Source organism: Kogia breviceps, chromosome 18 (genome assembly GCF_026419965.1).
Source record: "Kogia breviceps isolate mKogBre1 chromosome 18, mKogBre1 haplotype 1, whole genome shotgun sequence".
In the NCBI taxonomy this organism is placed as follows: Eukaryota; Metazoa; Chordata; class Mammalia; order Artiodactyla; family Physeteridae; genus Kogia; species Kogia breviceps.
In genome coordinates this window covers 1,125,135-1,142,298 of record NC_081327.1, presented here as the reverse complement: position 1 = coordinate 1,142,298, position 17,164 = coordinate 1,125,135, and the positions used below count along the sequence as shown (strand labels likewise).

General features: G+C 44.9%; 1 protein-coding gene across 1 annotated transcript; it reads left to right on the top strand.

Annotated features, from left to right (window-relative positions):
* The first annotated feature begins 103 nt into the window (after positions 1 to 103).
* Positions 104 to 8,823, top strand: LOC131744808 (zinc finger protein 530-like). The gene is made up of 3 exons (XM_067019957.1): positions 104 to 333; positions 3,298 to 3,424; positions 5,326 to 8,823. Exons 1-3 carry the CDS (start codon positions 301 to 303, stop codon positions 6,774 to 6,776), a joined length of 1,611 nt encoding a protein of 536 aa, XP_066876058.1. The 5' UTR covers positions 104 to 300; the 3' UTR covers positions 6,777 to 8,823.
* The last annotated feature ends 8,341 nt before the right edge of the window (positions 8,824 to 17,164 follow it).

Below are 17,164 nucleotides of genomic sequence, written 5' to 3'. Positions count from 1 at the left end.
TGGAACTACATTTCCCAGAGGACACTGCGCCGGGGGCCTTCGGCGTTAAGCCAATTAAAGCTCAGGAGGAGGGCACTTCCCTGCGAGAGCATCGCGTAGGGGCGGGACTTCCGGCATTCTCCTCGTGGCGGTCGTTTTGTAGGCGCTTGGTGTGTGTTCGCTCGGTCTCAGGTTCCGCAGTGGTGCGTCGAGAACGAGAAGGTCTGAGAGGAGAAGATGTCCGCGCCAGTCTTGGGATAGGGTCCACTGTGGCCGCGTCCCCCCTCCTCTCCCGCCGTTCCCCGCCCCGTCCACAGTCCGATGGCGGCGGCGGCGCTGAGGAACCTGCCGCAGGTAAACGCTCGTCCTCCGGCCCTCACCACCCTCACCCCACAAGACACTAAAGCCCCGAGTGCGGGGCGCCGGCTCACGTGCCCGCAGCCCAGACCCCGGTATTCAGGACGGTGAGGCGGCGGTGCGTGGGGCCCTGTTTTTGACCGAAGGTGTGATGGCGCAGAGGGTCACAGGCGGAGGGACCGGCAGGTGCAAAGGCTTGGAGGTCGGGTTGAGCCGGGAGGATTCGGGAACTCCGACATCTGCCTTGTGTGTTAAGGGAACAGAGAAGGTAAGGCAGAGTCGCACTTGGAATGCCAGGCCGCCTTTTTCAGGAGGCCGGGAGCATTGAGAGTTGTGAACAGAAAAAGACTCTCCTGATTTAGGCTTTCAGAAGTTTTTCAAAAGCTGTTCAGAGGGTTAGACTGGTTGTCTCGCGTATAGGTACCAGAATGTGCAAGTGCTTGCAAGGGAGACTGAGCTAGTTCAAGGGAATCTCAAGTCTCCTTTGTTTCTCATGGGAACAGAGATCAAGGGGGCAGGAGTCAGGCCTCGAATGGTGCTCTGAGAAGTTGAGTGTCTATTCTGCAGATGATGGGAACAATGTGAGGTTTGGAGCGGAGGAGGGAGGTGATCTGACCCAGCTCTTATCAGGCCCCCTGTGACTGCAGAATGGAGAACCGAATGGGGCGGGGGGTGAGGAAGGTGGTAGGAAAACCAGGGAAGACGCTACTGCAACAGTCCAGGAGAGTCTTGATGATGTAGACCAGTGTGGTGATCTTGGAGGTGGTAGACATGGTTAGATTCTGAATTCAGATTTTTCATTAGATCTACTCAGATTTTCTGATTTTGAAGGTGAGAGTAGAAGTCAGGGATGACCGCAAGGGTTTGGGGTGTAGCAGCCAGAGGGATGGAAGCTCCATCAGCTGGGATCTGGAATTTGGTAGTAGGATTAATTTTCTTTTTCTTTTTCTTTTTTCTTTTTTCTTTGACTGCGTTGGGTGTTCGTTGCTGTGCCTGGGCTTTCTCAAGTTGTGTCAAGCGGGGGCTACTCTTCGTCGCGGTGCGCGGGCTTCTCATCGTGGTGGCTTCTCTTGTTGCGGAGCATGGGTTCTAGGCACACGGGCTTCAGTAGTTGCAGCATGTGGGCTCAGTGGTTGCGGCGTGTGGGCCCTAGAGCGCGCGGGCTTCAGCATTTATGGTGCACGGGCTCAGTAGTTGTGGTGCACAGGCTTAGTTGCTCCGTGGCAAGTGGGATTTTCCTGGACCAGGGATCGAACCCGTATATTCTGCATTGACAGGCGGATTCTTAAGCACTGCGCCACCAGGGAAGCCCCAGGATTAATTCTCAATCGGTATTAGGGTTTTTGTTTTGGCCATGTTAAGTGTGTGAGATGTTTCAGAAAACAAATCAGTAGAGGTATTAAATAGGCAGCTGGACACACAGGTCTAGGTCTCTGGGGAGGGTTTCGAGACAGATACCTGAAGAAGGTGGTGGATAGTATGTGGACCAGGGTGGAGTTGTGTGTCTTGGCTTAGATGGCTAGAATAGAATACTTTTTATTTCTCACAGTTCTAGAAGCTGGGAAATCCAAAATCAAAGTATTGGCAGGTTGGATTCCTGGTGAGGGACTCTCTTCCCGTCTTGCAGATGGTTCCCTTCTCTCTGTATCCTCACGTAGACTTTTCTTGGTACAAGGAGGTGGAAAGAGCAAGAGATGCTTGTCTTCCTCTTATAAGGGTTCCTTCTTACAACCTAATGTAAACCTGATTACTTCCCAAAGGCCATGCCTCCAAACACTGTCACACTTGGGGTTAAGGCTTCAACATAACAAATTTTGGGAGGATGCATACATTCAGTCCATAACACTGTGGGTCACATTTAGTGGAGATAATCTTGGTCATGATAGTGTTAATAATAGCCCAGGAAGGGCAGAGTGGGGTCTGAGGGCTGGGCCTTGTCCTTGGGCACCAAGGTGGAGGATGATAGACATCACAAACATAGGTGAAGGAGATAAGTGGTCGTGGGAACAGTGTGGGAAAGAGGATGAGCTACCAGCTGATTTAGATTTCTGAGGGATGAGTGCACATGAGATGGAAATGGCGGCAAAGGAGCAGTTGATGCAAGATTGACAGTGAGGCCAGGACTACTGCTTATTCACTGCTCTATGGACTCACCAGGGTTTTGCTGTGACCTTCTGTTTCTGGGAGGTTTTAGTCAGGTTGGTGGATTAGTTTAAAGAGCACAAGTGGTCATCTGGGAGAGTCACTGGACCTGGGGTGGAAAGTGTCTGGGACTCTGTTTTGAATGATGGTTAGGAAGTGAGAGGAAGTCTGTGACGGGAGAGCACATCAAGTATAGCTCATGTGGAAGAGGGACATGACTCTGTGAGATCCACAAGTGGTTCTGGGTGGCTGAGGTTGAAGCAAGGAGCAGAGTCAGGCAGGACTGCCAATGGCAGTGGGGACCAGTGGAGGTCTGGGTAGTTGGATCCTGTTTGAATTTGCCGAGCACTCTGTATATGCCACGTGTTCTGTGACACGTAGGAAGGAGAGGCAGATGCCTCTCCTGAGAGAGTGACCTTGTACAAAGAGTGATGTAGAAAGGGAGTGTGAGCTGATGGCCTGAGGGCCCTGGCACTGACAACATAAGGGTGAAATGTGAGTCCACACCCTTGGTTATGTGTGGGAGGCATGATCTGGGACATCCTAGGAGAATTGCCTCGTAAGAGGGAGTCCTTCCTTGTGTGCCAGGCCCAGAGCATAGATATCATCTGTCTGCCCACCTGCCTGGTGCTGTGGGTGGACAGGGTAATCAAAGGGACCATGAGAAGAGTGTGCACATCAGTGACACCAGGGCCTGGTATCTCCTCTGAGATGAGGAAGTGGCGGGAGGCGGTGAGCAGGGTATGAGTGGGTGGGTGGATGAACTTGGGGTCCTGTGAGAGAAGCTGATCATGGAACAAACTGTCCCCATCATGGCAGGCCTGTGTGACCTTTGAAGACGTGGCCATTTACTTCTCCCAGGAGGAGTGGGGGTTCCTTAATGAGGCACAGAGGTTCCTGTACCATGATGTGATGCTGGAGAACTTTGCACTTACAACATCCCTGGGTAAGGCCTTCATATTCCTCCCAGTGTCCTCAACTGTCCTCTGTCTTTCCCCCTGTCCAAGAGGCAGCTCTGTCCATTTCATGGCTAGACCATGGTCTCTGCTAACTTCCCCACTTGCCTGGCATATGTGCTGTGGGTGCCAGTGCTGAGCTGTGTACACTGCCCCAAGCACTGTACTCCTCAAGCAGTCCCAACATCTGATACCCCGAGGAATGCAGGGAAGTGTCTGGAAGTCAGTCTGGCAGTCAGCCTAATAGAGCTCACATTTCTTGTCCTCTCCTTGGCAAGATGACGATGTCCAGATCTATGGTACCTTGTGCCCCAGATTCTTCCCCTTTCCTCTTTTTTTTTTAAGATATAATTGGCATAGGACATATTAGTTTCAGGTGTATTATATGATTTGGTATTTGTATATATTGCAAAATGCTCACAATAGTAAGTCTAGTTAACATCTATCACCATATAGAGTTACACATTTTTTTTTTCCTTGTGATGAGAACTTTTAATTTTAAGACTTCCTTGTGACTGCCTATATCAGGATTGCAGGCATTGTCATTGTCACTACTTATATATAGGCTTTTCATGAAAGACCCTGTTTGGGGATTTTGTTGTAATATTCTTTCCTTTCCTGTGGTCTGCTGTTTCCTGAGTTGCTCTGAGCTAGTGCTGACCACTCACATCTCCTGTCTTTCCCTAAGGACTTGTTTCATTCCGGTCTCATGTAGTTACAGAACTGGAGGTGTGTAGGGAGAGCCCTGATTGCTTTACAGGGTGAACATGGCAAGTTGGTCTCAGAGGAGACCTGGTCCTGGTGAGTGGCAACTGGAGGGGGGCGAGGCGAGGGCATGAAAATGAGGCTGTGTTTAATCATACTGGGAACTTACCCTGTGTCCACCAGTGTTTTGGAGCAAGTGCCACTGGATGCAAATCATTTCTATACTTTCTTCTGCATACTTGACACTTTTCTGATTTGTTATTTCCAGTTTCTGACTGTCCCCACCTTTCAGACCTGTATGCATCATGTCCCTCTCCACTGCACCATCTGTAGTTTCTCCCACAGTGACTTACACTTATCCAGATACCTCGGAGATGTGGGTTCAGTTCCAGACCACTGCAATACAGTGAGTCACGCGAATTTTTTGTTTCCCAGTGCATATAGAAGTTATATTTACATTATACTTTAGTGTATTAAGTGCAGTAGAATTATGCCTAAAAAACAATATACCTCTCTTAATTTGAAAGTACTTTTTTGCTAAAAGAATCCTAACCATTGTCTGAACCTTCAGTGAGTCATAGTAGTAACATCAAAGATCACTGATCACAGATCACCATAACAAATATAATAATAACGGGAAAGTTCGAAAGGTTGTGAGAATTACCAGAATGTGACACAGAGATACAAAGTGAGCAAATGCTGTTGGGAAAATGGCACCAATAGACTTGCTGGACGTAAGGTTGCCACAAACCTTCGATTTGTAAAGAAAAAAACCAGAACGCAGTATCTGCAAAAGGCAATACAGCAAAGTGCCATGGTTAACGACATATGCCTGTAAAGTGTTGTGAGGTGTACACACATTCTTAAACAGTCCTTGAACACCAGCTACTCAGTTCCAATTGTATTTCCCTGGGCCTGGACACAGCCATCCTTCTGCATAGTATGGACATGTTCCCAGCTGACAAGATCTTGCTGAAGGCTGTTGGCAGAGGAGGGAGTAAGTGATCCTGCCTCTCCTCCCTGTGTTACACCCTGTATTTATGCCCTTTGTCCTGGAAAGTTACCCCCCTTCTGTGATCTTTAGAGGCCCAGTACTGCAGAGCAGCCCTCCCTTCAAATTAGTGCCTCATCCTGAAAACATTCCCATGGATTCATTAGCACTTTATTAGCATTCCTCTGCTTTCAGATTGTCAGTGTGGAGCAGAGGATGAGGAGATCCCTTCTGAGCAGAGTGTTTCTGGAGGAGAGACACAGGTCAGGACTTCTCAGTCAGTTCCATCGACCCAGAAGACTCATCCCTGTGAGAAGTGTATCTCAGTCTTGAAAGACATTTTGCAGCTGACTGAGCTCCAGGCAGCATATCTTGGGCAAAAACCATACTTTGGTGGGGGGTCCAGCGGCTTCTGGTTGAATGCAAGCCTTCACCAGTATCAGGAGCATGTAAATGGAGAGAAAAACTTTAAAATGGACATAAACAGGGCCTCGATTGTGACGAGCTGCAGACTCCATGTGTCAGGTAAGCCCTTCCCCTGTGGGGAGGATGGAAAAGACTTCCTAGCTACCTTGGGCCTTCATCAGCAGCAGGCCACTCCCAACAGTGAGAAGCCACACAGCACCATTGAGTCTGGGGAAGCCTTAAACAATGGAAAAAGTCATAACAAGTGGAGTGAATGCAGGGAAGTTCTTGGCAACACTCATATACTTCACCACCAGAGAGTCTGCGCTGGAGAAGGTCTTGATGAGTGTAGCAAATGCAAATACAGATTTGTTCAGCACCAGCAAATTCACGTTGGAAAAAGGCCTTATGAGTGTAGTGAATGTGGGAAATTCTTTAGCCGTAAAACCCACCTCATTCGACACTGGAGGGTTCACACAGGAGCAAAGCCTTATGAGTGCAGTGAATGTGAGAGGTCTTTTAGCCAGAAATCTGACCTCATTCAACACCAAAGAGTTCACACTGGAGAAAGGCCTTATGAGTGCAGTGAATGTGGAAGATCTTTTATCCAGAAATCCATCCTCATTAAACACCAGAGAGTTCACACTAATGAAAGACCTTATAAATGCGATCAATGTGGAAAAGCGTTTAGCCAAAGTGCTGGCCTCCTTCGACACAAGAGATCTCACACTAGAGCAAGGCCTTATGAGTGCAGTGAATGTGGGAAAGCCTTTAACTGTAAAACCCACCTCATTCGACACTGGAGAGCTCACACTGGAGTTAGGCCTTATGAGTGCAATGAATGTGGAAAATCTTTTAGTGAGAAATCTGTCCTCATTCAACACCGAAGAGTTCACACTGGAGAAAAGCCTTATGAGTGCAGTGGATGTGGGAAAGCCTTTAGCCAGAAATCTGTCCTCATTCAACACCAAAGAGTTCACACTGGAGAAAGGCCTTTTGAGTGCAGTGAATGTAGGAAAGCCTTTAGCCAGAAATCTGTCCTCATTCAGCACCGGAGAGTTCACACAGGAGAAAGGCCTTATGAGTGCGGTAAATGTGGGAAATCCTTTAGCCGCAAAACCCACCTCATTCGACACCAGACGGTGCACACTGGAGCAAAACCTTTTGATTGCAGTGAATGTGGGAGATCCTTTACTCAGAGCTCTGGTCTCCTTCGACACAAGAGAGCTCACGTGCAGTGAGGATAGGAAATCCTTTACCTGCAAATCTGACGTCGGTCAACACCAAAGAGTTCACACTGGAAAAAGGTCTTAAAAAAAAAAAAAAAAAAAAAAAAAAAAAAAAAAGGGGGCTTCCCTGGTGGCTCAGTGGTTGGGAGTCCGCCTGCCAATGCAGGGGACACGGGTTCGTGCCCTGGTCCGGGAAGATCCCACATGCCGCGGAGCGGCTGGGCCCGTGAGCCATGGCCGCTGAGCCTGCGCATCTGGAGCCTGTGCTCCGCAACGGGAGAGGCCACAACAGTGAGATGCCCGCGTAAAAAAAAAAAAAAAAAAAAAAAAAAAAAAAAGGTCTTGCACATGCAGTGAATGTGCTTTTTTGTTACTTAGCATCATTGTGTTGGAGGAAAGCCTCTGTGAGGAACCATCTGCATGAGTCGAATCTCGCGTCAGGATATCCACAGACTAGGGATTGATTCACCATAAATTTCACGGTTGTGTGGGAAGCATGTGTAACCTGCCCAAGGTCACTGCCAGTTTCTGTGGCAGAAAGTATCTCACCTCTAGCATCTGGCAGGCCCTCACAGTTGGCATCAGTCACAAGCCTAGTATGCTCAGAGCAACTGGCATCTGTGCTGTCCCGTTTGTTGGAGGAAATCGTGAGTATCCTGAGCCCTTATGGAGTCTTCATTCCCTTTTCTCTGACAAGTTAGGGCATGGACCTGACCTGTATTGGCCCTGAGAACGCTGTCTGAGTTCTACTGGCAGCTTGCAGAGAAGGACTAGCTTTTTCAGGGACACAGTTGGTCTCAGGTAGTTGTGATGAATGTTTCCGGCTTCCAAGTCACCCAACCAGAAATTGCCTGTTGCATGTTGCTCTGGTTTGCGTAATAATAAAGGCCTTTTTGTTTAAGCACCTTAATTTTGGAAATGCTCTTCACTGTGTAGAATAGTTTGAAAGTACAATAGGACCGTCAACTTGAGGGGTAAATGACTTTTGTGGAGATCCAAACTTTGGGTGTCTCAGAGGACATGGTATCATGGCCAAATATAGGGCTCTCGTTTTGGCCTAGTTTGCATTGCTGCCAAGGCCTCCTAGGAAAGACTACTTTGTTGTTATAATTTTTTGCCTGGATACCAGAGGTCTGTGCATTCTAGTGCTTCTGGAGACAACATGGATTCTTTTTTTTCTTGCCCACAAGGGATAACACACAATGGCCAGCACTACTGAGGGAAATCTTAACCCCAGTTCTCCTCCAAAGCAACCATATACCCTGATACTGTGGGGGCAGAGAAGACCGCAATTGGTACAGAAACACTGGTTACTAGTGGGTGGAGGAGACTGTAGCAAGCTATGTGGAACGTACCGCTTCTAAAGGTACATCCACAAATGTTCTACTGACAATGATTGCAGGATGAGTGTGTCCAGAAATCTCAGGATCTCTATGTATGTTTATGTTGTGAAGTCATTGGCAGACAAAATAAGGGTTTTGGGGGATCCCTCTAGCCTTTCTGAGCTGTTGACCTCGAGGCCATTGCTATACAGGCAACAGAAGAAGGATGGTGAGATACTGTGGTCCAGGCATGTGGTTTTTGTGACCCAGCCAGCAGTCCTTTTGACTCAGCCGGAAATGGCCTTCACTGTTTGCCAGTATTTCCTGTCCCTGAGGAGAGGCTGCACCTCAAGGCATGAGGAATGAGATAGTGGAGTGATTTTCTGAAGAGTGGGATATTTAGATTTTTATTATGAACCACTTTTTAAACCTGCATGATGGTATAATGGGCATAGAAATGTTGTACATATTTAAAGTGTACAATTTGAAAGTTTTCACTTGTATACACTTGTGAAACCATTATTATTATCACGATAATGAACATATCTATCACCAGCATATTTTCCTCATGCCCTTTTCTAGTCTCCTTGCTCTCCCTGGCCATACAGACAACCATTTATTTACATTCCTTTGCAATAGATTGCATTTTCTAGAATGTTATGATTGATCATAAAGTGTTTACTTTTTTTTTCTGGCTTCATTGATGCTACCTAATTATTTTGAGAATCATTCATTGTACTGACATGAACATTCTCATTTCTAAGAATGCTTAGAAATGGAAGCTTTCTCTTGCACGTATAATTGACTATGTTCATCCATTCATCTGTTTATGGATATTTCAGTTATTTCCAGTGTTTAGCTTTTGTAAGTAAAAGCTGATATGAACATTAGTTTACAATTACTTATATGGATATGTTTCATTTTTCTTGTATTAATAACTTAGAGTGCAGTACCTCAGTCATGGGGTAGGTGAATAGTATAACTTTTTAAGAAATTGCCAAACTGTAATCTAAAGGGTTTGTATTTTTTTGCATTCCCACCAGCAGTGTGTGAGACTTCCAATTCCTTCACACCATTATCAATACCTGGTAAGGTTACTTTTTAATTTTACCCTTTTAAAATAAGTGTGTAGAGGTAATCCAGTGGTTTTAATTGCATTTCCCTAAGGATTTACAACGTTGAGCATTATTTCATGTGTTTGCTGTATATCTTCTTTAGTAAGATGTCTATTCTTTGTCATATTTTCTATTTTGTGAATTTGGCTATTTGCTTTTTAGTTAGAATAAGACAGACAACAAAGACATGTTGGTATTCTACTTATTCTTCAATGATGTGAGTGACTTCTTTGCTGCCTGGAATAATTGTTTTTGAATACTGGAGGAATATTTTGTTATTTTTTATTTTTATTTTTTTTTGATGGAATGCACAGTGTATGGACACCTATACCAAACATTTAAGTTTTATCAGCATTATTAACATATTCTCCATCACTTTTCTAAGTGTAGACATTCAATATACTGCATTCAGTAATACTATAAATCAAGCCTTGGTTTGTAGTGTTTGCCAGTTTCTTTGGTATAAATACCATGAACAATTTCAAACTACCAACCTGATGTCACTGAATAGAGTTGGGAAGAGTTGGCAGTATCACACCATTCTAAACAGAGAAATGATTAGAGAGTGATGATGTTTCAATATTTGTAACTTAAAAGAGTTTAATTGATATATAATTGACTTATGTATGTATTAAAAATGTCAATTTTGATGGTTTGATGCATAAAGTTTCCTTAAGCCCTTTTTAAATTTGTGCTTTTCAACTTATAAGGTTTCTGATACAGGATATAGTCTACCGTTTGTAATTGCTATTTTCAAATATATACAAAAGTAGAAAAGGCTGTCTTATGGATTCCCAATCTTCTGTCATTGTTTATAGTCATTCATGTTTCATCTCTCATGCACATTAGTGGGTTCTTTTACTTAAAACCCAGAGATTGTGTCGTTTAATGCATAGTTTCTTGAGAATGCTTTTCTAAAATGTAACGGTATTTCCATAATGACAATAACTTTCTCACACAAAATAAAAATATTTTAAAATGTGATAAATACGTTATCAGTGCTGAATTTTATCAATTTTCTCAAAAATATATTTGTTCTTTAAGGCAGACTACAGACGTACCTTATTTTATTGTGCTTCACAGATACTGTATTTTTTTTAAATAAATTGAAGGTTTGTGGCAACCCTGCACTGAGCAAATCTATTGGCACCATTTTCCAAACAGCATTTCCTCATTTTGTATCTCTGTGTCACATTTTGGTAATTCTCACAAGTTTTCAAACTTTATTATTATTATTATACTTCTTATGAGATCGGTGATTAGTTATCTTTGATGTTACTTTAAAAATTTTTTTTTGTCTGTGCCATGCAGCTTGTGATATCTTAGTTCTCTGGCCAGGCGTTGAACCCGGTCCCTTGGCAGTGAAAGCACGGAGTACTAACGACTGGACTGCCAGAGAATTCCCAGTTGGTTTTTTTTGTTACTTTGTTTTTTGTTTTTTGTGGTGTTACTGTTGTAATTGTTTTGGAGCACCATGAGCTGTACGCCTATAAGATGGTGAACTTAATTGATAAATGTGTGTTCTGACTGCTCCACTGATTGGCCATTCCCCTGTCTTTCTCTCTCTCCTTGGCCTCCCTATTCCCTGAGACAACAATATTGAAATTAGGCCAATTAATAACCCTACAATAACCTCCAGTGTTCCAGTGAAAGGTGAGAATCACTTCACATCTTTCACTTTAAATCAGAAGCTAGAAATGATTAAGTTTAATGAGGAAGGCATGTCAAAAGCTAAGAGCTTGTACGTCTGTTGGGAATGGACCCAGAACAGTATTTATATACTCTTTCCAAACTTATATTTTTGGCGTTGCTTGCACCATGCACCTTTATAGCAATATGTGTATTTACTAGGAGAGTCAGGATCCAGCAAAAGGAACAGCAGAAGCCAATGTAGTTTGAGATTCTAATTTTGAGCTCCATCCACTTAGAGCTATTGGGGCAAAGCTTTAAGGCTTGGAAGCCACCAAGGAGGCAGGTAGTGCTGAGGGAAACCCCTCTGGCTACTCTATGAAAATAGAACACAAGTTTATATCCAGCAACAACCAGGAAATATTTCAGTCCAAACACTGTCATTTCCTGAGGGATCCCTTTGGAGAAAAGAACTAAGCAGTTGGCTAGGACAAGTTGGTTGAGGATTTGGTCTGTGGGTGTGAGACTTCTTCCAGTGATCGAAGTGAAAGTATAAAAACAAAGAAGTGGGGCTTCCCTGGTGGCGCAGTGGTTGAGAATCCGCCTGCCGACGCAGGGGACACGGGTTCGTGCCCCGGTCTGGGAAGATCCCACATGCCGTGGAGCCGCTGGGCCCGTGAGCCATGGCCGCTGAGCCTGCTCGTCCGGAGCCTGTGCTCCGCAATGGGAGAGGCCACAACAGTGAGAGGCCCGCCTAGCACCAAAAAAAAAAAAAAAAAACAAAGAAGTGAGGAGTTTCCCAGGATCCCAACTTGCATCTGAGTGAGGAGGATAATCACCCAGTCCAGGTTAGTAGAAACCATCACATCAATAACTTAGGGATAATGTTTAATCGGAATCAGAAGAATCAAATTGATGTTTGATGCCAGGACAGTAACTACAGGGGTAGCATCCATGCAGGTGTGGAAAGGAGTCATCTGGACAATAATGCAGTCACCCAGAGGCAGAGCTTTCCCCCAGTCCCTGGGGCTCCAGGTATCCCTGCATGCTGGCACGCTGTGTTCCTTTCTGGAGGCTCTGGGGAACCAGATTCTTGCTTGTTTGGGTTGTTGGCAGAGTTCAATTCTATGTGGTTCTAGGACTGAGGACTCTCAGCTCCCTAGATGCTCTCTGGTTGTGTTGAGGGCATCTGCGAAGTCCCAGTTTCTTCAAAGAGGTTTTTGTGTGAATGACAGCTCTGACCTTTCCATCTTGCTGAGTCAGGACTAAGGTTGCTGGCTGTCAGATGTGTACTGTCCTTAGCTCCTACGGTTCCTCTCCCGTCCTAGCACAAAGCTGTTATCTCAAAACCAGCAATAGGGCATCAAATGCCCTTATCATACTGCCATATTTCTGACCCAACACAGGACTGAGTCAGGACTAAGGTTGCTGGCTGTCAGATGTGTACTATCCTTAGCTTCTACGGTTCCTCTCCCGTCCTAGCACAAAGCTGTTCTCTCAAAACCAGCAATAGGGCATCAAATGCCCTTATCATACTGCCATATTTCTGACTCTGACGTCTGCAACTTTCTCCCTGCAGTTGGGATAGTTTCTCCACTTTTTAAAATTAGTTTATGTATGTATGTATATATGTATGTATGTTTTTGATGGGTTTTGCTGGATGTTACAAGTACTTTTGTTTTTTTAATTAATTAATTTTTATATTTGGCTGCATTGGGTCTTTGTTGCTGTGCGCGGGCTTTCTCTAGTTGCAACGAGTGGGGGCTACTCTTCATTGTGGTGCGCGGACTTCTCATTGCAGTGGCTTCTCTTGTTGAGGAGCACGGGCTCTAGGCACCCGGGCTCAGTAGTTGTGGCTCACAGGCTCTAGAGCAGAGGCTCAGTAGTTATGGCACATGTGCATCCTCCTGGACCAGTGCTTGAACTCGTGTCCCCTGCATTGGCAGGTGGATTCTTAACCACTGTGCCACCAGGGAAGTCCTAGTTTCTCTACTTTTAAAGACTTATTTTTTTAAAAGATTATTTTCTTTGTAGTAAAAAATACATAACATTAAATTTATCATCTTAACCATTTTTTTAATATATAAAAATTTATTTATTTATTTTTGGCTGTGTTGGGTCTTTGTTTCTGTGCGAGGGCTTTCTCTAGTTGCGGAGAGCGGGGGCCGCTCTTCATCGTGGTGCATGGGCCTTTCACTGTCTCGGCCTTTCTTGTTGTGGAGCACAGGCTCCAGTCGCACAGGCTCAGTAGTTGTGGCTCACGGGCCTAGTTGCTCCGCAGCATGTGGGATCTTCCCAGAGCAGGGCTCGAACCCGTGTCTCCTGCACTGGCAGGCAGATTCTCAACCACTGCGCCACCAGGGAAGCCCAACCATTTTTAAGTGTACTGTTTAGCAGGGTTAGATACATTCACATTGTTGTGCAACAGATCTGAGGGGCTTATAAAGACAAGGAAAGGAGGTTTGTATTACAAAGAATTTTAATTGGAATTGGAGGCAGAAGATAGTCTTGGCTGAACATGATTGACTGCTAAGTCCATCACTGAAGGGAGGTCAAAGTCCGTTACTGTGACAAGTTCTTGCAGAGCTCTTGGAAGATTTGTGGTTTGGCCTAGATCAGAAGTTCATGGTTCTACCCGTTGAGGACGTGTGTCAGGTTCACCTCCTTAATGGACTCCCAGCACCATTTTATTTTTTTTTAACACTTTTTAAAAAATGTTTTATTTATTTATATTTTAAAAGTTTGTTTATTTTTGGCTGTGTTGGGTCTTCATTGCCACGCGTGGTCTTTCTCTAGTTGTGGCAAGGGGGGCTACTCTTCGTTGCAGTGCACGGGCTTCTCATTGAGGTGGCTTGTCTTGTTGCAAAGCACAGGCTCTAGGTATGTGGGCTTCAGTAGTTGAGGCTTGCAGGCTCATTAGCTGTGGTGCACAGACTTAGTTGCTCTATGGCATGTGGGATCTTCCCGGACCAGGGATCGAACCCGTGTCCCCTGCATTGGCAGGCGGATTCTTAACCACTGAGCCACTAGAGAAGTCTCCCAGTACCATTTTAAAAGCCTTGAGGGCTTCCCTGGTGGCACAGTGGTTGAGAGTCCGCCTGCTGATGCAGGGGACACGGGTTCATGCCCTGGTCCGGGAAGATCCCACATGCTGCAGAGCGGCTAGGCCCGTGAGCCATGGCTGCTGAGTCTGTGCGTCCGGAGCCTGTGCTCCGCAACAGGAGAGGCCACAACAGTGAGAGGCCCGCATACTGCAAAAAACAAAAAAACAAACAAAAAAAACCTTGACATAAGTGACTCCACTTTGTTTCACATTTCACACTTGGGATTAGAACAAAAACACTGACGGAAGAGACGTGTTCCTATGAGACCTCAATGCACATGAATTAAAGTGTTTCTTTTTGTCCTGTTAATGTGTTGTGTCAGGTTTTTGTTTTTGTTTTTTTTGCCACACTGCGTGGCATTCGGGATCTTAGTTCCTGGATCAGGGATCTAACCCACGCCCCCTGCAGTGGAAGCGCAGAATCTTAACCATTAGATGGCTAGGGAAGTCCCTTCTGTCAATTTTATTATTAGTCCAGCCACAAGAACTCAAGAGGAGTAGAGGGAGAAATTTCCCCCTCCCTGACATAGCCTTGCCTCAGTCTCCCATAGTCACAGTACCCATTGCTTTCAGATATTCCATATTGGGCATAGATGCTCTGATACAATATAAATGGATTAAAATTAAGACTTTGACATTTACAAATTGGCTTGATAAATGTGACCCCATGTAAGTCAAAACAGGACCTTGAAGGATTAAAACTTATGTGTAATAAAATGCTGATTATACCCCACTGCTTCTCCATTTACAGTCAAATTTTGCTTGTTCTTAAGTCTGAAAAAAATAATGAGCACCACTTGATAGATTACTGCAACCTTAATGCTACGGTCCTGTCCATCAAGATTCCATATCCAATACCCAGTAAAAGTTACTGATTCTATTCAATCAACAACGGGTGAATATTTTTTGCTCTATAGATTTGGCTGACATGTTCTGTTCAGTGCCTGTTCCAATAGCCTCTACTGCAATTTGTTTCTGCCTTAAGAGGGATACAATACACCTTTTCCTGGCTACTCCAACATATTCGTCATTACAAGTTTTAGTTCCAAATTAAAATCAGCAGGCATTCCTGATAGTGCCCTCAGAAACTCTACCATAGAGAATTTGGCAATTTCTCCTTAAACCTGCTGGAGTCTGGACACATGATGGCTGTAAGTTGACCAAGGGCTTCTGATACAAGAAGCTGGCCTTCTCTGCCCATGCTGTCTGCCATTAAAACCACCGATGACTGGCTACCTCCTGGGTCTTCTGGAAATAGAGGCTCTCACAGACCCTGAGCCTGTGACTCTCTGTATTCAGCTGTCCACCATGCTTTGAGTCATGGAAACAACACAGTCCAAGCTCAGCACAGCTACCGAGGCCTCTGTAGATTAAAACAGCCTGGAAACAAACCTGGAACCTCTAGCATATTCCACCTGTAGGAGTGGTGGCATCCTGTCTTTAGTCACTTGCCAGATTCCATGGTGCTGGAAGGTCACCTCCATTCAGGCCCCTTGTCTACCTGGAGAGCCCCTTGGGATTAACCGAGTGAACTGCAGTGGAAGATGACCAGCACTGCCAACCATCAGACATGGTGGAGCTCAGTGAAATGTTGTTTCTTTACATCCTTTAACCAGGACATCCCTGATAAAGCACAGGACCCAAGGGACAACACCCTTGGGCAAACTTCAGGCAAGAATCTTAGCATGGGATGACCTGGCTCACAATGGCCACATCTCCATATTTATTATAAACTGTTGGGTCATTAATTAAAAATTGTCCCCTCGGTAAAAATAGCAAGAACCTCTAGGAATCTCTTGCCTCACAGTTAAATCAAAATCACACGTCTCCACAAGTATTAATGCCACAATATGAGGCCTTGCCAGGACATTCCTTTTTCACTTCAGAGTTACAATTTGAACCTAAACTTCCTCCACGAAAAAAACAAAAACCTGTCGAGTGCAGCTGCACACCATTCATGTGACTTGATTTTTCTGCTACTGGTCTGAGTACTTTTATCAATTTTCAAGAAGCTCCAACCCTCCAAGGAAACCATTGTTTCAACTAAACATGGCAAATGCTGAGGTCCACATCAACTCAACAGGTACCCTCTTAGAAGGGACACTCCCATCCAACATCCCAGACAACATCATCCTGACCCAGGAGCTCGTTGCTGGAGATGACATCACCTCAGATGATAACAGTTCAAATGACGTTGTCCTAACCCAAGACCTCAAAGTTGGAGTTGAGTTCACCCCTTACACTAAAATCTTCACCCCGGCGATGCCCATGGACTGCCTCTCCTAAGGCACAAATTGGACGCAGGACATGTATTGCATTTCTTCCTTTCTTTTCTTATTATTTTAAAATGCATCATTTATTTATTGAGGCTGCGTTGGGTCTTCATTGCTGCACACGGGCTTTCTCTAGTTTCAGAGAGCAAGGGCTACCCTTTGTTGCAGTGCGTGGGCTTCTCATTGCAGTGGTTTCTCGTTGTGGAGCAGAGGCTGTAAGGGGCAGGGGCTTAGTTGCTCCGCAGCATGTGGGATCTTCCCGGAGCAGGGCTCAAACCTGTATCCCCTGAATTGGTTATGTGCATGTAAAGAACAATAAATAAAAGCTGTGAGTCAAGTTTATTCAGTATCTTACTGAGAACTATCACCCAGGAGACAGCCTCTCAGATAGCTCTGAGAAACTGTTCTGAAGAGAAAAGAAGGGAGGTCAGGGGACTTCCCTGGCAGTCCAGTGGTTAAGACTGCACTTCCAGTGCAGGAGGTGCAGGTTTCATCCCTGGTAAGGGAACTAAGATCCCACGTGCCCTAGTCACGAGGAATTTCAGTTAATGGTTTTAGTATTTTTCTAAGTATGGGAAGATGCAAGAATCCAGGTTCATAAAAAATTTCTCCTCAAAAATGTAACTTTCTGAAAGCCTGTTCTGCCAGTTTTCCCAGAGCACAGAGTGCCTCATTCCTTATCTCTGCCCTGATCTTTTTTCAGGGTGTGTTGGGGATCAGTGACTGCAGTGGCTAATGACTCAATCCTTATAGATCCAGATGGCTAGCAGCATTCTGTAGTTGGCACTAACAGTGTACATATTTTATGTCCAAATGACTTTATGGAATTGTTTGTCCATTTGTATCTGTAGACTTTGTTTTATTTAATTTTTTTAACATCTTCATTGGAGTATAATTGCTTGACAATGGTGTGTTAGTTTCTGCTTTATAACAAAGTGAATCAGCTATACATATACAT